This window comes from Narcine bancroftii, chromosome 1, assembly GCF_036971445.1.
Source record: "Narcine bancroftii isolate sNarBan1 chromosome 1, sNarBan1.hap1, whole genome shotgun sequence".
NCBI lineage: Eukaryota > Metazoa > Chordata > Chondrichthyes > Torpediniformes > Narcinidae > Narcine > Narcine bancroftii.
In genome coordinates this window covers 489,941,940-489,969,667 of record NC_091469.1, presented here as the reverse complement: position 1 = coordinate 489,969,667, position 27,728 = coordinate 489,941,940, and the positions used below count along the sequence as shown (strand labels likewise).

Below are 27,728 nucleotides of genomic sequence, written 5' to 3'. Positions count from 1 at the left end.
TTAATTCTGTAGACTCTCAGAGCTACTCAGCATGGAATGAGACCCTTCACCCCAACTCAGCCATGCTGGCCATGCCTGCGTGTAGAAGACAAAGTGCATAAAAGTTACCATGTTATAAAGGAGAGGAGGTCTGAACAGTTTCAAGCTAATGTCTCTCTCTCTCTCTTCAGCCTTCCATTGATTTCTTTACACATGAGACGATGATCCACCCCGTGACCAATCACCCGGCTCACAAACGCAGCTTCATTCCATCACTCATTGAGAAGAAGAAGGTAAGTCCCAGCAACTTTATTTTAGCCCCAAAATAAGGGCAGCAATTTTTAAACACTTTCCTCCCTCCCTATCTTCCATCATCCAAAGGAGCAGGAATGGAACTGCAATTGTCGTTGGGCAGTGCTCCTGGTACCCTACCATTGTTAGAGGTTCACGGATCTTCCTGGGGAGCTCATCTGCAGCTTGAACAATGACAGCAGCCATCCTTCTAGTCGTAGACTGAATGTTCCAAATCATGGTTAATTTCTTGGACATGTTGTAGGCCAGCTGTTCTCAACAGGGGCCAAACGCCCCCCCCCCCCCCCCCCCCCCCCAGGGGAGCTCAGCACATTTAGGTTGGGGGGGGTGGGGAAGATGCATTGGGGCTAGGAGAGAAGTACAGAAGAAGCCAACGAAATGACTGCTTCACAGGGAAAGGGGGCCCGTAAATTTTATGCAGATTCGTAAGGGGGCCATGGCCAGATAAAAGGTTGACAATGGCTGTTGTAGGGAGTGAAACAATTATTGCCCATCCTTTACTGAATCCATGCAGGGAGTGCATGAAACTCGGCCGTGTTGGTGTGTGTCTGGATCCAGGAATAGGAACGGACCAGGCACAGATCGCCAGATTCCTTCCCTTGCAATGACAAGTAATCCATCAAGGTTTCTACAAACATTCAAATAAGATCACGGCAAGGTTTTATTTTTCAAAATCTTTGAATTATTAGCCCTGTAATATAACATGCACTACCAGGACCGCGATCTCTCATTCAAACCTGTGTGAGGAAGTGAGATTTGAGCTGTTGGAATCTTCCAGCTCTACCAAAGTGTAGTGTTCAATCGTCATACTCCCCAACCACTCTTTGTTCCACCCACTTTGCAATGGGTTGCATCCTGTGTGGCTTGATGCAATTTCGGTCGTGTGCTAATCAGCTGTTTTGTCCTGGAGTTAAAACTGCAGCAAGCACGGTTGTAACCTTCCTCTGGAGATTGAGGTCATGCCATTTCCTGGCTTCTCGCTTTTGTGCATTTGGCAGCTTTTTTTTTCTACAACGGTAGCCTTGCTTTGTTCATCCTCTGGCCCACGTGGTTTGAGAGGATCCCCCCCCCCCTCCCCTCTGTCCGAGCTTCAGCTCAGCTTTGGCATGCGAGTCCAATCTTCATGTAGCCTGAAGGCATAAAGAGTTGTGGGACTGAATCCAGACCTGGGTCAGAATGACCTTGAAGGGCATTTCGAACCAGTCAGGACTTGGGTTCTTTATTGTTTTTTTTTATTGGCAATCCACGTGTTAAATTATATTTTTTTAATTACAGCACGTTAGAAGCCAATTCTGGCCATTTAATCCTGCGAACACACAAACGCTAACCACGCCATGTTGTCATATCTTGCGGTCCTTGAGATGTACCATGCACTCACAATGCTTGTGTGGAACGAGATTTCCTGGATTATGACCCATATTATTATTGGAAATATTTTGAGCAAGGAAATATTCTACTTCTGTAGCTCATGGTTCACCTAGAATATTTATTTAAACCCGTACCATCTAAATTAGCCTACAACTCCAAGCAATTTGGAGGGTGGGAAGAAACTGGAGCACCCAGAGGAAACCCATGCAGACCTGGGGGAACGTACAAACACTAACCATGCCATGTTGTGATGACCAATGTCATACCTTGCCAGAGGTGGGATTTGAAATCTGGTGATAAGCCCAGTATGAAGCTGGCCCATCTATGGAAGGGATGGGGAATTTAATGGTTACAGTAGCCTGAGAATTTGGAGCTCTCTGATTTTAAAAGCAGGGCTATATTTTAGCACATATAACCATATACAGGCCAGTTTGGCCCTAATAGTCCATGCCGGAACAAGTCCCCACCTTCCTAGTCCCACTGACCAGCACCTGGTCCATACCCCTCCAATCCTCTCCCCTCCATGTAATTATCCAGTCTTTGGCATGAGAATATGTAGCCTTAAATTTTAAATTTAATTTATTTTTAAATTTAAATTCTCACATATAGAAAGGTAACGACCTTCCAGCCCACGAGCTCATGCCGCCTAATTATACCAAATTAACCTACAACATTTCGAAGGGTGGTGGAAACCCACATAGAGAACGTACAAACTTACGGACAGTGCCAAATTTGAGCCTGGATCGCTGGTGCTGTAACGGCTTGGCGCTAACAATTTTGCTAACCATGTCACCCTTCGCTGTTTTTTACTCTACTCTTTCCCCTTCATGTTGCAGGTGTCCAAGCTTGTACATGCAATAAAAATGGGCTGGATTAAACCACGCAGGCCACGAGACGACAAGCCACAGTACTATGACCTGTGGGCAAAGGAAGATCCCAATGCAGTCCTTGGTCGACATAAAATGCACATCCCTGCGCCAAAGCTGAAACTCCCAGGGCACGAGGAGTCTTATAACCCCCCACCAGAATATTTACTGACGGAGGAAGAGGTGAGGAACTTCTATCCAATTGCTGGATTCCATCTATCTGGAAAATAACTGGGAACATTAATTGATTAACATTTTCTCATTGCCGTGATCTCTGGATTTGGGCAACATGAAGAATTTTACTCCATTTCATATTTGATCTTTATCACATTTCAAAACAACAGCAAAACCTCATCGATCCAAATCTCCTTTATCAAAAATTGTCCATTAACTCCTGTGGAGAGGGTGCAGAGGAGATTTACCAGGATGTTGCCTGGATTGGAAACTAGTCTTATGAGGCCAGGTTAGCAGAGCTGGGACTTCTCTCTTTGGAGCGTAGAAGGATGAGAGGAGACTTGATAGAGGTCTACAAGATTATGAGAGGCATAAACAGGGTGGACGGCCAGCACCTGTTTCCCAGGGTAGGAACAGCAAACACCAGAGGATGTGTACAAAATTAAGGGAGGGAAGCTTAGGGGGGACGTCAGGGAAAGTATTTTATACAGAGAATTGTGGGTGCCTGGAATGCCTTGCCAGGGATGGTGGTGGAGGCTGGTACAATAGGGGCATGTAAAAGATTCTTAGACAGGCACATGGATGGAAGGAAAATAGAGGGTAATGGGGTAGGGAGGCTTTAATATTTTTTAGGAATAAAAAAACATCGGGGGCCGAAGGACCTGTACTGTGCTGTAAAGTTCTATTGCACACCTCTGTTCTGAGCCCTGATGCAATAGCTCCTTCAGGTCCTTGGAGGTGGTGAATTGGCAGGAAGGCATCCAGTGTTCCCACCAATCCCATGAGGATTCATTGCCACAGAGGGTAGTAGAGGCAGGTTCATTAAATATATTTAAGAGGGAATTAGATCTATTTCTTCAGTATAAGGGTATTAAAGGTTACAGAGAGAAGGCGGGGGCGGGGTACTGAATTTTAAGATCAGCCATGATCTCGTTGAATGGCGGAGCAGCCTCGAAGGGTCGAATGACCTACTCCAGCTCCTATCTTCTATGTTTCTATGACACACAGACCTTGGGCATTCACACCACTTTGAAACAAGTTGTCTTGAGTCGCCCCACACTCATTCAAAAGTTTGCACGTTTGGATGAGTGTGTGACTCCCAGATGAAAAAAGACAGACAAACAGAAAATAGATGATGACCATCACTTTTCTTTTAAATCATTCATTCAAGGGATATGGACTTCATAGGCTGAACCAGCATATAATTGGCCATCCCTACTTGAGAAGGTGGTGAGGAGCCGCCACCTTGAACCGCGGCGGTCTTTGACATGTGCACACACCCACAATGTTGGTGCAGAGAGAGTTCCAGTATTATTTGAAATATTCTGCTCCTGTAGCTGATGTTCTTATTCACCTCAAATATTTATTTCTTGGAAGATTGTTCAGCCCATTATGTCCCTGCTGTTAGGGAAAAAATTACACTCCCCAATCCCATCTTCCAGCTCCTGGCCAAATAAGATCAGATTTACATGATACAGCCCATCTAGTCTGCTCCACCATTCTGATGTATCCTTCCATTCTCCTCATAATTTATGATGCCTTACTAATCAAGAACTTGTCCAGCTATGCTTTATTGTCTTAGCTTTCACAGCCGTCTGTGGCAATTAATTCCACAGATTTGCCACCCTGTGGTTAAAGACATTTCTTTTCATCTCATCTCTAAATGAATGTCCTTTAATTTTGAAGCAGTGCCCTCTCATCTAAAACTCTCCCACTACTGGAAACTTCCTCTCCATTTCCACTTTACCCAGCCCTTTTTGTTACATTTTGATTGAACCCACCCCCAATCCTTCAAACCTCCAGCAACTACAGGCCCAGAGCCATCAAATGCTGCTCGTGTATTAACTCACTCATCACTGGAATCTTTCTCGTAACCCTTCTCTGGACCCTCTCCTGCGCCAGCACATCCTTCCTTGGATACGAGGCCGAAAACTGCTCACGATACTCAAATGTAGTCTGACCAAAGCCTTGAAAAGCTTAACCATTACATCTTTGCCTTTACTTTCTAGTCCTCTCAAAATGAACGCTAGCATTTCATTCGCCTTCCTTACTGCCGACCTGCGTTAACCTTGCAGGAATTCTGCACAAACTCTCAGGTCCCTTTGGACCTCTGCTTTCTAAATTCATTCCCCATTTAGAAAATAATCTTACTTTATTTTTCACCAATGTGCATGACCATACACTCCATTCCCTATGCTCCATTCACTTCTTTGCCCATTGTCTCAACCTGTCCAAGTCCCTCTACCGTCTCCCTGCTTCCTCAACATTTGCTGCCCCTTCAGCTGACTTCATATTGACTGCAAACTTGGCCACAAAGCCCTCAATTCAATCATCTAAATTGTTTACCTACAGTACGTAAGGTACGGACCTAACATTGACCCCTGCGGAACACCATTAGTCACCAGCAGCTGCCTCTAGTCCCACTCTTTGCCTCCTGCCGGACAGCCAATCATCTCTCCACACAGGTACCTTTCCCATAATCCCATGGGCTCCTTCCTTGTTGAGCAGACTTGCATGAAGCACGTTGTCAAAGGCCTTCTGAAAATCCAAGTGTCAAGCAAATCCTGCTACAGATTGCCGATCTCGGGTGCACAACAGTTAAAATCACTGGAAAGAGAAACTGGCTATAAATAGGGTTAATGCAAGCAGACTTTTTCCACTGGGGTGAGACAAGGGTTGAGGGTGAAAGTTGAGATGTTTAGGGGAAAATTCTTCATGCAAAGAGCGGTGGGAGTGTGGAACGAGCTGTCAGCTGAAGTGGTGAATGCAGAGTCATTTGACATTTAAGAAAGATTTGGACAGATACATGGACGGGAGGGGTATGGAGGGATATGGACTGGGTGCAAGTCAGTGGGACTAGATTGATAAATACTTTGGCACAGACTAGATGGGCTGAAGGGCCTGTTTCAGTGCTGTGGTTAATATTCCAGGTTGAAACCCCTTCATCGGATCTGTGACCTGAAATGTAGCCTGGTTTCTCGTTTGACTGCTGTTGGACTGTCCTTGTAGTTCAGAAAAATGAGGGGGATCTTCAAAGGAGCATTTTGATTGAAAGGCCTTGACAGAGTAAATGGGGCAAAGTGATTTCCTACAGTGGGATTGTCTAGGGACAAGGGGGCACAACTTCAGGATGGAAGAGCGCCAATTTAAAACTCAGATGCGGAGGAAATTCTTTAGCCAGAGAATGGTGGGGCTCTGGAATTTGCTGCCAAGGGCAACTGTGGGGGCCAAGTAGTTGGATGTATTTAAGGCAGAGATCGATAGGTCTCTGAACTGTCAAGGTATGAGAGGTTATGAGGAGAAAGCAGGGGAGTGGGGTTGATTGGGAGAATGGATCAACTCATGGTGGAAAGGTAGTGCAGACTCAATGGGCCAAATGGCCACTTCTGCTCATTTGTGATGGTACTTGACTGGTTGTGTCCTTCCAGCAATTTTGTTTTTCCGGGTTTCCAGCTTAAGCAAGTTTAATATTTATTTTCCAAACGTGAAAATCTGAGGAGGATTTCTGCTAGAAATCCAGGTTCCAGACTCCCAGTAGCTTCTGGATGAAGAATGTTTCCCTCCTTTTCCCTCTGTCAATGACTTGAAATCTCTGCCCCCGGCTGTTCCCACTCCTGCTGGAAATATTCCGATTTACTTTATCTAAGCCCATAATTTAATACATCACAGCTAAGTGTGCCACTATTTCAAGGGATAGAACACCAGCCTCTCTAATATTTCCTGATGGTTGCGATTTTCCTCACTACCTGTTCTGGAGTGAAGGAAGGTGAGGGGGGTGGTGGGGGGCCTAAAAGTCTGTAGACGCTGGGATCCAGAACAATACACAGACATCATTAGGTCAAGCAGCATCCATTATTGACATGTAATAGTCCAGAAAATTTAATACTGCATGAAATTGCCTTCTGCCTGCTGTAAGGCAAACAAAAGCCCCTTTCACACTGCCAAGTACATGTGGGTTGACTGGGTAATTTAGCGGGTCCATACCCGGTAATCGCATGGTGGGAAACATCCCAATCAGGCAGGGTGAATCAAAATCAACCAGGCTCTGACTCTTGGTGTCAGAGCCCAGCCGAGTTAACTTGTTAATCGCTCTGTGGCGCTGTGAATGGACTACTTGAATTTCTGGGTACCATTATTGCCTGCATGCTTGTGTCAGTCTGTCAGAGTGCAGCCGGCCACACTGTGAAATATAACTGTGCAGTCAACGTGACTGTCAGAGCATGGCCATCCATGCTGTGTAATATAACTGGCAGTTGACGTGGGTGCCAGAGCCCGGCCGTCCGTGCTGTGAAATATAACTGGCAGTCGACGTGGGGGTCAGAGCGAGACCATCCGTGCTGTGTAATATAACTGGCAGTTGATGTGGGGGTCAGAGCGAGGCCATCCGTGCTGTGAAATATGACTGGCAGTCGACGTGGGTGCCAGAGCGCGGCCGTCCCTGCTATGAAATATAACTGTGCAGTTGATGTGGGTGTCAGAGTGAGGCCAGCGGGGCTGTTAACATGTACCTGTTCTTTAAATCATCGCAAGATTCATGCCTAATACAATGTAATGCTATGTAAATAGTTGTAAATTGTTCAGGGAATAATGGCAAGATGGTCTATGGGTTTGTCCTAAGTTTGAACTGTCTGAAGCCCTATTGTGATAGATTTTCCCAGTCTTTTATACATTGAGCATATATGTGCTTTATTCCCACTACGATTTCACTGCCCTGCGAGTATGTAATACATCACTCATGACGTCACCTCAATACATCACTCATGACGTCACCTCAGGAGGCAGGAACACCGCCCCCCCCCCCCCCCACCTCAAATCCCTGTTTCCCGATGTACCAGGTAAATGACAGTGCAGTGGGAAAGTCTCCCTGGGCACAGCATGCCCAGAAGGTTTACGCGGTTCCTATGAGGATTGGCAGTATGAAAGGGGCTAAGTCACGATTAGTGTCGCCCGGTGCCCCTCGTATCCACGTGCTTGTCTAAGAGTCTTTTAAATGTCCCTATTGTACCAGCTTCCACCACCACTCGTGGCAATGCATTCCAGCACCCACTACTACTCTGAGAAATTATCCTACCTCTGACATCTCCCCCAAACAATCCTCCGCTCATAGAACATTACGCCACAGTGCACGCCCTTTGGCCCACAATGTTGCGCTGACCCATCAAGCAGATGGCTTCTGGTATTGGCCACAGCTGCTCTGGGAAGCAGAAAGGGGATTGGGTGTCTTTCCATTCACCGACTCTTCTTTCCATTTGCAGAGACTGGCCTGGGAACAGCAGGAGCCCGAGGAACGCAAGCTCAACTTCTTGCCACAGAAATTTGGGTCTCTGCGCGCTGTGCCAGCTTTTTCACGCTTCATCCATGAACGTTTTGAGCGGTGCCTTGACCTCTACCTCTGTCCACGGCAGCGGAAGATGAGGGTACGTCCACTCTTGGGGGTGCCTGCGGCTGCACGTTGAAAGGCATTAACAGAGCTTTTGCTGCTTCGATACTTTTTATTTATTTAGACTAGCAGCACGGTAACAGGCCCTTCTGGCCCACGAGCCCGCATCGCCCAATCACACCCAATTGACCTACCAATAAGTTTTTTGAGGGGTGGGAGGACATACAAACTCCTTACAGACAGCACGGGATTTGAACCCTGGTTCCTTTCACCAGCGCTAATCGTCTGGGTATGTGCATAATATCACATATAACCCTGAGATTCCTTTTTCCTATGGGCGAAGCAGAATGACTACTTACAGGTCTTTCTTTGGCTTGGCTTCGCGGACGAAGATTTATGGAGGGGGTAAAAAGTCCACGTCAGCTGCAGGCTCGTTTGTGGCTGACAAGTCCGATGCGGGACAGGCAGACACGATTGCAGCGGTTGCAAGGGAAAATTGGTGGGTTGGGGTTGGGTGTTGGGTTTTTCCTCCTTTGACTTTTGTCAGTGAGGTGGGCTCTGCGGTCTTCTTCAAAGGAGGTTGCTGCCCGCCAAACTGTGAGGCGCCAAGATGCACGGTTTGAGGCGTTATCAGCCCACTGGCGGTGGTCAATGTGGCAGGCACCAAGAGATTTCTTTAGGCAGTCCTTGTACCTTTTCTTTGGTGCACCTCTGACACGGTGGCCAGTGGAGAGCTCGCCATATAACACGATCTTGGGAAGGCGATGGTCCTCCATTCTGGAGACGTGACCCACCCAGCGCAGCTGGATCTTCAGCAGCGTGGACTCGATGCTGTCGACTTACAGGTATTGCAAAAAAAACTGTATACAGCGAACACATGTAAACAAATAAAGAATTGTAAACAGCCCTTCTTACCGATCCCCCAAAAAACCCCCAAAAAAGCCTCAGTGAGGGCCATCACGGCAGCTGCCTTTAAGGTTTATTTGTCACATTACACCTGGGACAGCGAGAAAGATTTTTCTGTGAACAGACAATCAAGTTATATCTAACCTACATCCATGCAAATAAAAACATTTACAGAAGATAGTGTTGCAAAGGACAGGAATGCTGAGTACAGGGTTAATGGTCAGTTAAGGAACAGAGGGACCTTGGGATCCAAATCCATACCTCCCTCAAGGTCACTGTGCAGGTTGATAGGATAGTTAAGAAGGCCTATGGGATGTTGGGCTTCATTAATAGAGGGATTGAGTTCAAGAATCGATAGGTCATGTTGCAACTTTACAAATCTACATCAGATTTACCAGGATGTTACCTGGATTAGAAAAAAGAGGCAAGGTTAGCAGAGCTGGGACTGGCTGTTCATTCTATTTCTGCCTTTCTTAATCTTGCAGACTTGCTGTCACCCTTCCACACTCCAAAGAAAAGAGATCTACAAGATATGAGAGGTATAGATAGGGTGGACAGCAAGCACCTGTTTCCCAGGGCTGGAACCTCAAACACTTCCATGTGAACTCTCTGGTGAGTCCACACCTAGTGAGACATCTCCTGGTTGTCAGAGTGAATAATAATCAACTTGGTTTCCCTTGTAGGTGAATGTGAACCCAGAGGATCTGATACCAAAACTTCCCAAGTCAAAGGATCTACAGCCATTCCCAACCACTCAAGCACTGGTGAGTGTCGTCCTGGGGGGGGTCTGCTGAATGAAGGAGGAGGAAATCTCACGGTGGGGATATAGATGGCGGATTCCAGAATGTGGAGGAAAACCATGAACTGGGACAGGCAGCATCTGTGGGGACAAAGGGGCAATGGCCATTTCAGATGGAGATCCTGCTTCAGGACTGAGTGTGTGGCGTGGCAGTCCACAACCAGTGGGCCGTGGCCACAGTGTGTCCTCATGCAGGCCATGAAGACTTCCCAACTCACTGAGGTCAGGCTGGGGCTGAGGCCATGTCTTGGTCCTCCCAGGGTGACCAATCTGCCACTGAGGTCACCTGACCGTCTCTCATCCCTCCCAGTCCCTGAGGTGGGGTGGCAATTATCTGTTGACATGGCACATGTGTGGATGATGTGTCAGTACAGTTGCCCTCAGTATAAGCAGCTTGGTTCTTAGTACTCAGTCACAGTTCCTGTCAGACCTCCACACAAAACAGATTCAGAAGTGTGTGTTTCTGTCTTCTTACTATACTTCAGTCAAGACTGAGGAGGCTCCTGTTTATAAGGTAAGACACATGATATAATTCTCCTCTAAAATAGGATGTAAATTATTTTTGCAAAAGTTTTCATCGAAGATTTACCCTGGACAGCATTGCAGGATATGTTACAAGTTTACTTGGCTATTGAGTACAAATTCCCCTGTCAAATTATACAGCGCAAAAGAGGATTTGCTGATTTATCTAGCAGCGTAAAAGAACAGATGATCACAGAAATCAAGGATGCTACATTTTGGATTGTTCTCAGTTGAGTGGATGAATCTACAGATGTTTCATCTTGTTCCCAGCTTCTTGCCTTTGTTCAGTATGAGAAGGGGGAATCCATCAAAGAAGAAATATTATTTTGCTGTTCAATCCACCTGGCCCACTTGGAGAACGACGCCTGATATGCCAGGCTGCTGTTCATTGACCAGCTTGGCATTTAATACACTCATTGCCCAGAGGGAGGTGGAGAAGCTGTCCTCACTGGGACTCAAGACCCCTCTCTCTAACTGGATCCTGGACTTCCTAATGGATAGACCACAGTCTGACCGGGTCAGTAGCAGGATATTGCGCACCGTCACATTGAGCACTGGCGCACCTCAGGGCTCTGTGTTCAGCCCACTTCTGTTCACGTCGCAACCCATGACAGCATCGCCAGATCCAGCTCCAACAGGGTGATCAAGTTTGCAGATGACATGACAGTCGTTGGCCTTGTCAGCAACAACGATCTGTCACTCGACAGAGAAGAGGTGGAAAATCTCGTGAAATGGGGCAAGAGGAACAACCTGAGTCTCAACTTGGACAAGACAAAGGAGATGATCATGGACTTCAGGAGGACCAGGAATGACCACCCTCCACTACACATCAAGAACCCTGTAGTAGAGAGAGTGGAGAGCACCAAGTTCCTTGGAGTTAACTTAACCAGTGACCCATCATGGACACCCAACATCTCCTTACTTGTCTGGAAGGTGAAACAGCAATCGCACTTCCTGAGAAGACTGAAGCAGGCAAGGCTACCGGCCACCATTAAGTCAACCTTCTACAGAAGCTCTATCGAGAGCGTCCTAGCTGGCTGCATCATAGCGTGGTACAGTTGCTGCAGAGAAATGGATCGGAGGTCAATCCACAGGACTATAGGAGTGGCAGAGAGGATCACTGGGGTCTCCCTCACCCCCAATAATGTGATCTACCATGATTGTTGTCTGAAGAGAGCACACAAAATCATTGAGGATCCCTTCCACCCCTCACCCAGCATCTTTTATTTGCTCCCATCAGGGAAGAGATCCAGGAGGATCAGAGCCAGCACCACCAGGCTGAGGAACAGCTTCTTCCCACGGGCAGCGAGAAGGCTGAACGATAAAAGGAACTGCTCCCACTGACCCTCCGAGACTCTCATATGTACAAACAATATTTATTTATTTCTATAGATGAAATACTTATCCTGCATATGTATTATTTCTCTGTATTGGTTGGGTCTGCACGTTTTGCACCAAGAACCAGAAAACACTGTTTCATCGGGTTGTACTCATGCAGTCAGATGACAATAAACTTGACTTGTCTTAACTTGAAATACCAGAGCCATGGTTGTGATAGAAAAGGTGTCAGTTTGTTTTGATCGTGAGGGTCTGAACTGGCGCAATCTGCGTGGTGTGTGCACCGACGGTGCAAAAAATGGCTTCCAAACTCTAGTACCAGAACGATCTCCAAAAGTTGTTGCTGTTTGCTGTATGTTCCATCTGCACAATCTTGCTTCAAAAACCCTTCCATCTCTTTCAATCAATGTACCTTCATCTTCCGCTGCCGTGGACAGAGGTAGAGATCAATGTTGATGCTGAAGCCAACTACCATGTATGTCTAGAATGTAAATGAGCCCTGTCCACCTCGGGCTCCCAGCAGGAGTGGGGACGTCAGCCTCCCAGCAGGGACATGGCGGTCTACTACCTGTATGGTATTTTTTAAAATTCAATTGTCTGTGCGGATGGACGTAAGTCGCATAGTACCTGTTTGTCCAAATTTAAAAATAATAATTTAATAAACCTCTGTAATGTTCCCCCACCCCACCGCCCACCTCAGCCTCCTGCGCTCCAGGGGGAAAGAGTCCCAGCCCAGATGATGGTCTGTTACAGGAATGTGGGATGCTCCAGGCCAGTGAGATTGGCCCTCCATATCTGGAGCAGTTAACCATGGCCAACAGTGTGTGGTGGGGGTGAACAGGTCCGACGCATAACCTATTTGTTCCCTCCAATTCAGCACCTCCTTTCTGAAGGCAGCACGGTTGGAATAGCGATTAGTATAACGCTGTTACGCCAGCAATCAGGGCCGGGGTTTGAATCCCGCGCTGTGTGTGATGGGTTTGTACAATCTCCCCATGTCTAGTGGGTTTCTTCTCACCATTCAAATAGTACCAGGAGTTGTAGGTCAATTGGGTGTAATTGGACGGCATGGACTCATTGGCCAAAAGGGCCTAATACCATTAAAAAAACTAATTTAAAATGTGAATCAGGAAAAATGCATTTTGGGAGTTGATACTGAGATGCCTGTTTGTTGATTGGTCCTGTCCCTGCCTCTGCTGACCCTTCCCTCTGTTTTACAGGTCTACTCGGGACACACGAACTTGGTGCGATGCATCACCGTCTCTCCCACCGGCCAGTGGCTGGCATCAGGTAAGCTGCTCATTCCTCTCCTCTCTGCAATAGTGCTGGGGGGAATTCGCTGTGCTAAAAGGGAAGCTGGAACGTTTCTGTGGTGGCTGCTGCTCTGACCAACAGCTTTCCAGCCGCTGAGATCATCCTGCAAGGCGCTGAGGAAATGTGCCTTATTCGCCCCGCTTGGGTACAGGTGGTGTACATCTGTAACTGGAGAAGGGTCCTGACTGGAGCAGGTGAAATTGTCATCAAAACTGTCACAAAGTCCGCAAGAAAACACTATTTGTTTACTAGTAATTATCCCATCAATCGCTCTGGGTCTTTAATCTGTTCTTTGCTGCAATATTCACCCCCAACCCCATTCCACCTTTTTTTTGTTGTTGCTTGGGTCAGTTGGGTGGGTTGGTTTCTAGTCATCAGATGTACTAGCGGGCATGATGCCCACCAGCACATACTGGTGGGTGAGATAACTGGAAATGACTCAATAGATTTGGTGTAAGGGAGGAGAGTGCAGGTTGGTGAAGGCAGTGGGATCTGGAATATCCACCTCTAAATGAGTACAGATGACGTTTGCTGTGTTAGAATTCAGCCTGCAGTCATTTTGCACTTCCCGTTTCCAATTCAGATGATAGAACCATAGAGCATAGAAACAGGCCCCTTCGCCCCTTCTAGCCTGTGCTGAACTATATTTCTTCCCAGTCCCTCTACCTGCACCTGGTCCATATTCCCTCCACACCTCTCCCATCCACATACCAGTCCAAATTCTACTTAAATGTTAAAATTGAGCCTGCATTCATCATTTCAGCTGGCAGCTTGTTCCACACCCCCACCACTAAGTTCCCCCTAAACTTTTCTCCTTTCACCCTTAACCCAAGTTCTCTGGTTTGTATCTCACCCACCCTCAGTGGAAAAAGCCTGTCTACATTTACTCTGTCTGTCCCCCTCATAATTTTAAATACCTCTATCAAATCTTCCCTCATTCTTCTACACTCCAGGGAATAAAGTCCTAACCTGTTCCCCTGTTCCCAGTTCCTGAACTCCAGGCAATATCCTAGTAAATCTTCTCTGCACCCTTTCTATCTTACAGTATATACTCATGTAGTAGTTGAGTTCTTTGGATCAATATTTTTTCAGGTCAAATTTGTTTGGGGGGGTGTGTCAACTTTTGACCAAGGTATCTGTTGTTCAAGGCGTCGCAAGCTTGGCCAGGTGTCCGGCGGTAAGTCTGCGTTCAGGGCATCATTAGCTCCAATGGGCAGGCGTCTGGGGTCAAGGAGAGAGACTGTGGCCCAGGTGTCGTTAGCCCTGGTCTTTGGGAGGCCTGAGCGAGAGTCCTCGGTCGGGGTGTCGGGAGCTCTCTGGTGGGCAGGCGGTCAGGGTAAGAATTCACATTTGGGGTTGTGGGAGCTCAGATGGGCAAGCAGTTGGGGTAATGATCCATGGTTGGGGGGGTCAGGAGCTTGGATGGCGGGCGGCTAAGGCATGGGTTCATAGTCAGGAGCTTGGATGAGCAGGTACCCAGGGCCAGGATTCATGGTTGAGCCATCAGGAGCTCAGATGGGTAGGGGGCCGGGGTGAGGGTTCACGTTTGGGCCATTGGGAGCCCAGATAGGTGGGCAGTTGAGGTGAGGGTTCATGGTTATGTCATCAGGAGCTTGGATAGGCGGGCGATCAGGTTGGGGGTTCACGGTCAGGTCATCAGGAACTTGGATAGGCAGGTGGTCGGGGGTGAGGGTTCACGGTCAGGCCAATGGGAGCTTGGATGGGCGGGCGCTGGGGCTAGGAGAGAGTCTGTGGCTGGGACTTTGGGAGCTCTGATGGGTGGCAGCTGAGGCGAGGTTTTGTGGTCAGGGCATTGGAATATCAGATGAGCAGGCGGCTGTGGTGATGGTTTGCTGTCGGGGCAATGAGATATCAGATAGGTGGGCTGCTGTGGTGGGGGTTTGCAGTCGGGCTATCAGGACTTGGATGGGTGGGCAGCTGGGGTGAGGTTTCACGGTCAGAGCATCGGGATATCAGATGGGCAGTTGGCCATGGTGAGGGTTTGCAGTCGGGGCGTCAGGAGCTCGGATGGGCAGGCGGCCAGGGTGAGGTTTCATGTCAGAGCATCAGGATATCGGATGGATGGGTGGCCAGGATAAGGGTTCGGTGTCTGGAGCTCAGATAGGACTGCAGCCGGGGTGAGGATTCACCGTCAGGGCGTTTGGAGCTCGGATGGGCGGGAGGCCGGGTGTAGGAGAGAATCTGTGGCTAGGATGTTTGGAGCTCAAATGGGTGGGCGGCTGGGGTGAAGTTTTATGGTCGGGGCATTGGGATAGCGGATGGGCTGGCGGCTGTGTCGAGGGTTCACTATCGGGGCATCAGGAGCTCAGATGGGCGGGCGGGAGGTACCAAATATGGTGGGGTCAACTTTTACATGGATCATATGGAAAACATGCGATTTTTGGGCCAGAAAAATTGGGGTCGACTATTGCACGAGTATATGTGGTAGTGACCTGTCGTGGACACTCAACATCTCCTCCCTTGTCAGGAGGTGCAACAGCAACTACACTTCCTGAGAAGACTGAAGTGGGCAAAGCGACCGTCCACCATTATGTCAACCATTTTTTAAATTTAAATTTAGACATACAGCATGGTTACAGGCCCTTTCGGCTCTTGAGCCCATGCCACCCAATTACACCTAAATGACCTACAACCCTCAGTAAGTTTTAAACGGTAGGAGGAAACTGGAGCCCCTAGGGAAAACCCATGCAGACATGGGGAGAACGTACTGACTCCTTACAGACAGCCTGGGATTCGAACCCCAGTCCAATTGCTGGCGCTGTAAAGACGTTGTGCTAACCGCCATGCCAAGCGTGCTGCTCTTTCTAGAGGAGCTCTATCGAGAGCATCCTGGCCGGCTGCATCACAGTGTGGGTATGGTTACAGCAGAGAAATGGATCGGGGGATCAATCCACAGGATCATAAGAGAGGCAGAGAGGATCCCTGGGGTCTTCCTCCCCACCATCGACATGATCTACTGGGATCATTGTCTGAAGAGGGCGGGCAAAATCATTGAGGACCCCGTCCACCGTGCACACGGCATCTTTCCGCTGCTCCCGTCGGGGAAGTGATCCAGGAGGATCAGAACCAGAACCACCAGGCTGAGGAACAGCTTCTTCCCACGGGCAGTGAGAATGCTCACACTCACCCTCCGAGACTCTCACATTCATGAAACAATATTTATTTATTACTCGAGATGAAATCTTGGTCCTGCATGTGTATTGTTCGTCTATATGTCTAGTTGTGTATCTGCATCTTTTGTTGGGTTGTACTTGTGCAATTAGATGACCATAAACTTGACTTGACCATCTCACTCCTGCCCTACAGGCTCGGATGACCACACCGTTCGCTTCTGGGAGGTTTCCACAGCCCGTTGCTTGAAGACCATTCAGGTGGAAGGGGCAGTAAAGAGCATCGCTTGGAACCCCAACCCTATCCACTGTCTCGTAGCACTAACTGTGTAAGTACTGACGTGACTTCCGGAGGTTCGGGCACACTAGATCAAACAACAAAGTTACAGAGCACATCTAACTGTAGAGTTCACAGTGGCTGGTGTTAGCAATAACATTCCCCTGTTGCTGAAGCTGGGGTAATGAGCCCTGATCAAGGGTTACTGTGGATTGAGTGATATTGTGAGCTGTTTACCCTACATCTAACTCTGTAAAAGTTTACATTAATCCTGGGACAGGACAGGGAGCTCGAGTCTCCATCCAATCAGTGTTTTTTTTAAATTATTTAGGGCACGGTTTAAGCCGACGCTGGCCATTTAAACCCATGCCGCCCAATTACACCCAAATTCTATTTTGGAAGATGGGAGGAAACCAGAGCATCATGGGGGAAACGTACAAACTCCTTGCAGGTAGCGTGAGGTTTGAACCCAGGTTTGCTGGCACTGTTACAGCATCGTGTTACAGCACACTGGGAGTGTGTGCATGGTATTGATAGGATGGTGGAGAGGGAACTTTGTTAGAAGGAGATTCAAGGCAGAGAGGAGGAGGAACTGATTCTCCCAGAGAGCAGTGAATCTGTGGAATTCTCTATATCATTAAATATATCTAAAACATGGTTTCTTGAACAGTTGGGAAATAAAGTGTTCTGCGAACTGGGTGGATAAGTGGAACAGTGTCCACAGCCAGATCAGCCATGATCTCACTGAAATGGGGATCAGGCTCGATGGGCCAGATGGCCGACTCCCTGTTCCTATTTCTCATGTTTTTCTTAACTTAAATTTTTTTAAATTTTGCACGGTAACAGGCCATTTTGGCCCATGAGTTCTGCCTTAAATACGCCCAACGACCTGGCCTCCACAACCCCTCGGTAGCAAATTCCAGAGGTTCCTCGCTCTCTGGCTAAAGAAATTCCTCTGCACCTCCATTTTAAATGGGTATCCTTCAATCCTGAAGTTGTGCCCTCTTGTCCTCGACTCCCCTACCATAGGAAACAACTTTGCCACATCTACTCTGTCTAGGCCTTTCAACGAACGTGCAAAATGCTTTTATGAGATTTCCCCCCCCCCCCCCCCCCACCACCTCATCTTCTGAACTCCAAAGAGTACAGTCCAAGACCCATCATATGCTAATCTCTTCATTCCAGGAATCATTCTTGTGAATCCTCGCTGAACCCTCTCCAAATGCCAGGACATCCTTTCTTAAAGGAGGAGCCCAAAACTGCTCCCAACACTCCGAGCGGCCTTCCCAGTGCCTTATAGAGCCTCAAATTCACATCCCTGCTCTTGTATTTTATTCCTCTAAATATGAATGCCAACATGACATTTGCCGCCTTGCAAAGGCTACCAACGAATCACCGTGCTCGAGCACCATTCTGCACGAAAGAAAGAAAACTGGGGAATGGTTAGCGATAAACAAGAAAGACTGCCAGATGTTGGGGTAAAGTGCAGTGCACAAGGGTGCTTGAGAAACATGGCAAGTCATGGTTGGCACGACACTATCACAGCGCTGCGACAGAGTATATAGGGGTTCTCTGGGCTCGTAACAGTGCCAAGGACATGGGTTTGAATGCGCCACTATCTGTAAGCAATATGTTCGTTCTCCCTGTGACTGCATGGGTTTCCTTCTACCCTTTAAAAACACACAGTTAATCAGTCACTTGGGTGTTAGTTAGGCAAGCACGGGCTCGTGGGCCAGAGGGGCCTGTAACTGCTCAGAATGAAAAATGTAAACATTTAAATAGGCCTCACTTTCTGAATGTATATATAAAAAGTTGCCCTTAGGGTATCTGTTTAAATCTCCTCCAACTTTGCCTTTGTGGGGGTAAAAAGACTGACCATTCACCTTATCGATGCCCCGTGTGATTTTGTACACCTCCTATGCCTGCAGAAAGAAGGGGGTAGGAGTAGATTCCTGGAGGTCAGTTCTGCAGGGATCTGTTCTGGGACCCCTGCTCTTTCTGATTTTTATAAATGACCTGGACAAAGAAATGGAAGGATGGGTCAATAAATTTGTGGGTGGAACAAAGATTGGAGGGGTTGTGCATCATGTAGAAGGTTGTCGTAGGTTACAACAGGATAGGGACAGGATGCAGTGTTGGGTGGAGAAGTGGCAGATGGAGTTCATTCGGGTAAGTGTGAAGCAATGCATTTGGACGGTCAAACAGAGTACATGGTTAATGACAGGACTGTTAACAGTTTGGGAGAACTGAGGGATATTGGGATCAAAATGTATAGATCTCTCAAGGTTGGTGCACTGGCTGATGGAGTAGTTAAGAAGGCTTATGGAGTGCTGGCCTTCATTAGTCGGGGGATTAAGTTCAAGTGACGCATGTGAAAAGGCATCCAAGACATCACCAACCACTGGACTACACCATTTGCCTGTTCTGGTGATGCCTCCCTCCCAGATGCACTGAACAACTTCTACAGATGCTTTGAGGCGATAAACGACATGGCAGCGAAGAAGACCCCTCCACCCCCACCCCCGCAGTTGTCGACGTGAAGAGAGAGCTAAGTCAATCCACGGAAAGCTGCTGGACTGGATAACATTCCCAGCAGAGTTTTCAGGGGATGTGTGGCTCAGCTGGCAGATGTTCTCACCAACATTCCTGAGAAGTGCCGTGGTCCCAACGTGCTTCAAAGCCGCCACCATTGTCCCTGTGCTGAAGAGATCGTCTGTGTCCTGCCTCAGTAACTACCACCCTGTCACACTCACATCCATTATCATGGGGCACATCAAGCACCTGCTGCCCCCGTTACTGGACCCCCTGCAGTTCGCATACAGATCCAACTGCTCCATGGATGATGCCATCGCCAACGGCCTCCATCTAGCCCTCACCCATCTGGAAAATAAGGACTCGATTGTTCGAATGCTGTTTATTGACTTCAGCTCAGCATTCAACACAATAATAGCCCAGAACCTGATAAAGAATTTGAGCCTCCTGGGTCCAAACACCTCCCTCTTCAATTGGATTCTTGACTTCCTGTTAGGGAGACCTCAGGCAGTCCAGATCAGTAACAGTGCCTCCAAGACCATCACACTGAGCACGGGGTTCCAATCAGGGCTGCCTGCTTAGTCCACTGCTGTTCACACTGTTGACCCATGACTTTGCAGCTAAACACAGCTCGAACTATATCAAGTTCGCTGATGACACGACCGTGGTAGACCTTATTAGTAAGAATGATGAGTCGGTGTACAGACTTGAGGTGCAGTCCCTAACGGACTGGTGACCAGCAACCATCTGTATCTGACATTAATAAAACAAAAGAGATGGTTTCGACTTCAGGCGGCCTTGGGGAGACCACACTCTGCTGACCATTGACTGCTCGACCATTGAGGTTGTCAAGAGTATCAAGTTTCTTGGAGTGCACTTGGTGGAGAATCTCACCTGATCCCATAACACCTGCTCTGTAGCCAAGAAAGTCCAGCAGTGCCTCTTCTTTCTGCAAAGGCTCCCACCCTCCATCCTCACTACATTCTACAGAGGATGTATCGAGAGCATCCTGTGTAACTGCATCACCATCTGGTTTGGAAGCTGTACCTCCTCGGACCACAAGACCCTGCAGAGGATAGTGAAGTCAATGGAAAAGACCATTGGGGACTCTCTTCCTACCATGAAGGACAGTTACAACCCTCAATGCAGGCGAAAGGCAATAAACTTTGTGAAGGTCTCCACACATAAACGGTTTTCCCTTCTGCCATCTGGTAGGAGGCATCATGGCACTCGGGCCCTCACGTCCAGATTGGGCAACAGTTTTTTCCCCAAGCCATCAGGCTCCTGAATTCCCAGAACACAAGTGGATAGTGGACCATGGACTTTTACTGTATACATCTTAATATTTTAATGTGTTTAACTTCTATTCTAATTTATATTTATGGAAATCTGCTCATGGTCCTGGAAAAATGCTATCTTGTCTTCACCATGCGAGCATGGGATGAACGATAAATAAAGGTTACAACTATAAACTCTTAAAGTATTGTGTTCAGTTCTGGTCACTTCATTGCAGGAAGGATGTGGAAGATTTGGAGAGGGTGCAGGGAAGATTTACCAGGATGTGTCTTCTGAGGCAAGGTTAACAGAGAACAAGGCTGTTCTCCTTGGAGCAAAGAAGGATGAGAGGTGTCTTAATAGAAGTCTACAAGATTATGAGGCCTAGATAGGGTGGACAGCCAGCACTTTTTTCCCAGGGCGACAGTAGCAAACACCAGTGGACAGGTGAGGAAAGTTTTGGGGCAATGTAATGGCTAAGTTTGTTTTTACATAGAGAGCAGAGGGTGCCTGGAATGCATTGCCCAGGGTGCTGGTGGAGGCTGGTACGATAGGGACATTAAAACTACTCTGAGACAGGCATACGAATGCAAGAAAATAGAGGTAGGAAAGGGTTAAATGGGTCAGTACAACATTGTGGGCCAAATGGCCTGTACTGTGCTGGAATGTTGTAACTCAAGCTTTCCAGTCCTGGTAACATGAAAGCAATATTTGGAAGGAAGCACTCAAAGTTCAACATTCAGGAGGGAGTCACGTGATGGAGTAGTGGCCGGACGGTGAACTCCAGCCCTCTCCAGAAAAGTCGGAAAAAACAAAGGAAAACACAAAGGCACAGAAATAAAAGTTAAAGAAAAGTGAATATAAAGGTGGAAAGAAGATGGCGACAAAAAAAGAAAAATCGAAAGCAACGGTAAGAAGAGAGGAAGAGAAGACAACGGAGGAAGAAGGAGAAGGCCTTACCTGTTGGAAGAGGCCCGCGGTGGAGAGAGAAACCCGCTCCCTCAGGTCGGTAGAAACTGGACAACAAAAATGGCTCGTTGAGCCGAGTAAAAGTGCGCAACCGCGCATGCGCGACTCCTCACGCATGCGCGGTGCGCATGAAAAAAAAACACACCGACGGGAGGGGTGATCAGCTGGGGAGTCGATCTCCACAGCCGGCAACGACAGCTGCAGAACACCTGCAGCAAGAGGAGAACACAGAAGACAATGGAAACAAGAAAAAAGAGAAGAAAAGGGCATCAAAGAAACAACAGATGGCCAACCCAGAGGAAGAAGAGGAGGAAGAGTACAGTGAAATAGAAGAAGAAGGGAAAGGCAAGATAAAGGATACATGGAGTCATTTAAAGAATGGCAAGCGCAAGAATTTAATGATTTAAGAAGAAGAATAAACAATACAGAAGAGAAAATAAATAAAACGGATATGACCTTAACAGAAATGGGAAAGAAAATGGACAAGATGGAAGAGCGGGCAGTAGCAGCAGAAATGGAGGTAGAAGACTTAAAAAAGAAATTGGAGGAATCTAATAAAAAAACTAAAGAGACACAAGAACTGTTAGCTCAGAAAATAGATATAATGGAAAATTATAACAGAAGAAATAACATAAAGATAGTGGGCCTTAAGGAAGATAAAGAAGGCAAGAATATGAGAGAGTTTATAAAAGATTGGATCCCTAGGATCCTAGGATGTCCAGAACTACAGCAAGAAATGGAAATAGAAAGGGCACATAGAGCATTGGCCTTTAAACCACAACCACAACAAAAACCAAGATCTGTTTTAGTAAAATTCCTAAGATATACGACAAGAGAAAAGGTACTGGAGAAGACAATGGAAAAAGTAAGAGAGGGCAACAAGCCACTGGAGTACAAAGGGCAAAAAATCTTCATTTATCCAGATATAAGTTTTGAACTCCTGAAGAAGAGAAAGGAGTTCAATACAGCAAAGGCGATTTTATGGAAGAAAGGGTATAAATTTATACTAAAGCATCCAGCGGTATTGAAAATATTTATTCCAGGACAACAAAACAGACTATTCTCGGATCCAGAAGAAGCACGAAAATTTGCAGAACAATTACAAAATAGACTGAGGGATGAAGACGTGTAATGAGAGTAAAAATGATCACGATTGATATGTATGTGGGTAAAGAGGTATAAGTGTGTATATGTATAATGTGCATACGTGAATGTATCCGTATTTAGAGGAAAATATAGATAGTATAGACAAGAATTAATAAGGGAAGGAAATGGAATAGAGGGAATAAGGAGGGAACTAAAAGAGTGACCTTTGTTACATATGAAAAGTGAACTCTTTTCTGGGGGGGGCTGGGTGGGAAGGAGTTACGGTCACTGCAAAATCAGCTGACGCTTGCGAGTGAATTCGCAAACCCAAATGGAGAGGGGAGATGTAGTTGTCCAACAAGGGATAAAGGACAACTCAGGAGGGGAAGGGGAGATTGGGGCTAAAGAAGTTTTAAATAGGAGAATAAGGAAAATGTTTGATGTTTTAGGAATGTTGTCTTATAAAGGGTTTAAAACAAGAAAACAGAAATGGATAAGAAGGAAAAGTAATGATGGAGAAACGGAAAGGGAAGATAAACAAAGTATAAAATGGCTACGCTGAACTATATGACTTTGAATATTAATGGAATACATAACCAAATTAAAAGGAAGAAACTGCTAAATTTACTGAAAAAAGAAAAAATTGATATAGCATTTGTGCAAGAAACACACTTAACTGAATTGGAACACAAGATATTAAAGAGAGATTGGGTAGGACATGTAACAGCAGCTTCGTATAATTCAAAAGCAAGAGGAGTGGCTATATTAATTAGTAAAAATGTGCCATTTAAAATAGAAGAGGAAATAATAGATCCAGCAGGGAGATATGTAATGATAAAATGTCAGATATATTCAGAGTTTTGGAATCTACTCAATGTATATTCACCTAAGGAAGAAGATCAAAAGTTTATGCAAGATATCTTTTTGAAGGTAGCAAATACACAAGGGAACATATTAATAGGAGGGGATTTCAACCTGAATTTGGATTCAAATATGGATAAAACTGGGAAAAAAATTAACAGAAAGAACAAAGTAACCAAATTTATAATTAAATCAATGGAAGAAATGCAACTTTTGGATATATGGAGGAAACAACACCCATAAGAAAAGGAATATTCATATTACTCGGCTAGACATAAAACATACTCAAGAATAGACCTATTTTTGTTATCAGCTAGTATGCAAGATAGAGTAAGAAAAACAGAATATAAAGCTAGAATATTGTCGGACCATTCACCCTTAATATTGACAGTAAAGCTAGAGGACATCCCTCCAAGAATGTATAGATGGAGATTAAACCCCATGTTACTTAAAAGGCAGGATTTTAGAGAATTTATTGAAAAACAAATAAAAATGTATTTTGAAATAAATACGGAATCAGTGGAAGATAAGTTTATACTATGGGACGCAATGAAAGCGTTCATCAGAGGGCAAATAATAAGTTATGTAACCAAGATGAAGAAGGACTATAATCAGGAAATAGAGCAGTTGGAAAGGGAAATAGTAAATATAGAAAAAGAATTAGCAATGAAGGAAGATACAACTAAAAGAAGAGAATTGGCGGATAAAAAAATAAAATATGAAACACTACAAACATATAAGGTGGAGAAGAATATAATGAAGACAAAACAGAAATATTATGAACTAAGTGAAAAAACGCACAAAATCCTAGCATGGCAGCTTAAGACAGAGCAAGCTAAGAAAATGGTTTTGGCATCAAGGAAAAAAGACAAACAAATCACATATAATCCAAAGGAGATCAAGGAAAACTTTAGAGAATTCTATGAACAATTATACCAAACTGAAAACGAAGGGAAAGAAGGGAAAGTAGATGAATTTCTGACTAAAATTGAACTACCAAAACTACAAATAGAGGAACAAAATAAATTAACAGAACCATTTAGAATAGTAGAAATACAAGAGATAATAAAAAAATTACCAAATAATAAGACACCAGGAGAGGACGGATTTCCAATAGAATTCTACAAAACATTTAAAGACTTATTAATAATTAACCAGATTGATGAAACACAAAGCTTACCAGATTCATGTAAAACAGCAATAATTACAGTAATACTAAAGCAATGGAAAGATCCACTCTTACCAGCGTCATATAGACCAATATCTTTACTAAACACAGATTATAAGATAATAGCTAAACTATTAGCAAACAGATTAGCAGAGCATGTACCGAAAATGGTAAATTTAGACCAAACTGGATTTATCAAAAAAAGACGCACAACAGACAATATTTGTAAATTTATTAACTTAATTCATGCAGTAGAAGGAAATAAAGCACCTACAGTAGCAGTTGCTTTAGACGCAGAGAAGGCCTGTGACAGAGTAGAATGGAATTATTTGTTCAAAGTATTGCAAAAATTCAGTTTACCGGAGAAGTATATTAACTGGATTAAAGCATTATATAAGGGACCGTTAGCGAAAGTGACAATAAATGGACATGTATCAAAGCAATTTAACTTAAGCAGGTCAACGCGGCAGGGATGCCCACTATCACCTTTATTGTTTGCGTTAGCTATAGAACCACTAGCAGAATTGATAAGAATAGATAATAATATAAAAGGAATAAAAATAAAAGACAAGGAATATAAAATCAGTCTATTTGCGGATGATGTTATAGTGTACTTAACAGAACCAGAACTATCAATAAAAGAATTATATAAGAAATTGAAGGAATATGGAGAAGTGTCGGGTTACAAGATAAACGTAAATAAAAGTGAAGCAATGCCTATGAATAATGCGGACTTCTCAAAATTTAAGAAGGAATCTCCATTTAGATGGCAAATGCAGGCAATAAGATACCTAGGTGTACAAATAAACAAAAATCTCGTCCAACTATATAAACTCAATTATTATCCACTAATGAAAAAATTACAGGACGATTTAGAGCATTGGAAAGATTTACCACTAACACTAATAGGAAGGATAAACTGTATTAAAATGAACATTTTTCCAAGGATATTATATTTATTTCAGGCATTGCCAATACAACTGACAGAAAAATTCTTCAAGGAGTTAAAGAAAATAATAAGGAAATTTTTATGGAGAGGGGGGAAAACGAGGATAGCACTAGATAAATTAACAGAATGGTATAAACAAGGAGGCTTACAACTGCCAAACTTTAAAAATTATTATAGAGCCGCACAATTAAGATACCTATCAGATTTTTATCAAACAAGGGGAAAACCAGACTGGACGACATTAGAATTAGATAAAATAGGGGAAAAGATACCTGAACACATATTATATAAATGGGATGAAAAATTGGTACAACATAGAAGTTCTCCAGTATTACATCATCTCAATATTTGGAAGAAGATTCATGTAGAAAGAAATAAAACAAATTATCAATTCTTCTTTGGCTTGGCTTCGCGGACGAAGATTTATGGAGGGGGTAAAAAGTCCACGTCAGCTGCAGGGTCGTTTGTGGCTGACAAGTCCGATGCGGGACAGGCAGACACGATTGCAGCGGTTGCAGGGGAAAATTGGTGGGTTGGGGTTGGGTGTTGGGTTTTTCCTCCTTTGCCTTTTGTCAGTGAGGTAGGCTCTGCGGTCTTCTTCAAAGGAGGTTGCTGCCCGCCAAACTGTGAGGCGCCAAGATGCACGGTTTGAGGCGATATCAGCCCACTGGCGGTGGTCAATGTGGCAGGCACCAAGAGATTTCTTTAGGCAGTCCTTGTACCTTTTCTTTGGTGCACCTCTGTCACGGTGGCCAGTGGAGAGCTCGCCATATAACACAATCTTGGGAAGGCGATGGTCCTCCATTCTGGAGACGTGACCCATCCAGCGCAGCTGGATCTTCAGCAGCGTGGACTCGATGCTGTCGACCTCTGCCATCTCGAGTACTTCGACGTTAGGGATGTAAGCGCTCCAATGGATGTTGAGGATGGAGCGGAGACAACGCTGGTGGAAGCGTTCTAGGAGCCGTAGGTGGTGCCGGTAGAGGACCCATGATTCGGAGCCGAACAGGAGTGTGGGTATGACAACGGCTCTGTATACGCTTATCTTTGTGAGGTTTTTCAGTTGGTTGTTTTTCCAGACTCTTTTGTGTAGTCTTCCAAAGGCGCTATTTGCCTTGGCGAGTCTGTTGTCTATCTCATTGTCGATCCTTGCATCTGATGAAACGGTGCAGCCGAGATAGGTAAACTGGTTGACCGTTTTGAGTTTTGTGTGCCCGATGGAGATGTGGGGGGGCTGGTAATCATGGTGGGGAGCTGGCTGATGGAGGACCTCAGTTTTCTTCAGGCTGCCTTCCAGGCCAAACATTTTGGCAGTTTCCGCAAAGCAGGACGTCAAGCGCTGAAGAGCTGGCTCTGAATGGGCAACTAAAGCGGCATCGTCTGCAAAGAGTAGTTCACGCACAAGTTTCTCTTGTGTCTTGGTGTGAGCTTGCAGGCGCCTCAGATTGAAGAGACTGCCATCCGTGCGGTACCGGATATAAACAGCGTCTTCATTGTTGGGGTCTTTCAGTTCAATTACCAAAACTAATATTGACGCAAAACAAGTTACTCTCTTTTACAATAGATAACCTTTCCTTTAGAGAATGGGAAAAAAAAGGGATTAAAAGAATAGAAAATTGTTTTTCAGGAAATAGATTCTTATCCTTTGAACAAATGAAAGATAAGTACAATATAACTGGAGATACAGCGCTGGCATATTACCAATTGAGATCCTACTTGAAGGATAAATTAGGAAGCAGTTTGAGTTTGCCAGAGGCAAGTAACCTTGAATATGTGATTACAGATACAATGATAATCAAAAGATTTATAACAAATATGTATATTAAACTGCAAGAAAAGGAGAATGAGGAAACAAATGGTAAAACTAAGCAAAAATGGGAACAAGATTTAAATATAAAGATAAAAAAGGAAACATGGGAGAAATTATGTTCTGGAACGATGAGAAATACAATAAATACGAGGTTACGTATGATACAATATAACTGGATACACAGGCTATACATTACACCGCAAAAGTTAAATAAATGGGAACAACAATTCATGCAATCTGGACATGTGAGAAAGTAGAAAAATTTTGGGAAGATCTCAACCAGATATTAAATAAAATAACAGAAAACAATATACCAAAGAATCCAGAGATCTTTCTCCTAAGTAACATAAAAAACAAAGAATTTGGAATTGATTTGGAGGATGCACAAAAAAGATTTGTTAAGATAGCTCTAGCAGTAGCAAAAAAATGTATTATGTCAACCTGGAAATTGGAAGATAATTTGAAAATACAACAATGGTATATAGAAATGAATAAATGTATTCCATTAGAAAAAATAACATATAGTTTAAGAAATAATATTGAAATATTTGAACAAATATGGGAGCCTTACATTAAATACAATAGCGAAAACCTACCGGGGACAATCATTACCTAAGTTGATGGAAGGAGAAGGAAAGAAAAGAATGGACTCAGTAGAATTTCTGGTGTTTTTTTTTGTTGAGTGACAACATTGTCTGACTGGTTTAATGTA

The 27,728-nt window shown here is 45.1% G+C and overlaps 1 protein-coding gene across 1 annotated transcript in view; it reads left to right on the top strand.

Moving 5' to 3' along the window:
* bop1 (BOP1 ribosomal biogenesis factor) overlaps positions 1-27,728 on the top strand; it is a 273,049-nt gene that overhangs the window by 225,067 nt on the left and 20,254 nt on the right. Inside the window, exons 6-11 of the mRNA XM_069915117.1 lie at positions 171-272; positions 2,496-2,708; positions 7,955-8,116; positions 9,669-9,749; positions 12,865-12,934; positions 16,286-16,418. Coding sequence (XP_069771218.1) covers positions 171-272; positions 2,496-2,708; positions 7,955-8,116; positions 9,669-9,749; positions 12,865-12,934; positions 16,286-16,418 — 761 coding nt within the window. The remainder of the gene's footprint in view (positions 1-170; positions 273-2,495; positions 2,709-7,954; positions 8,117-9,668; positions 9,750-12,864; positions 12,935-16,285; positions 16,419-27,728) is intronic.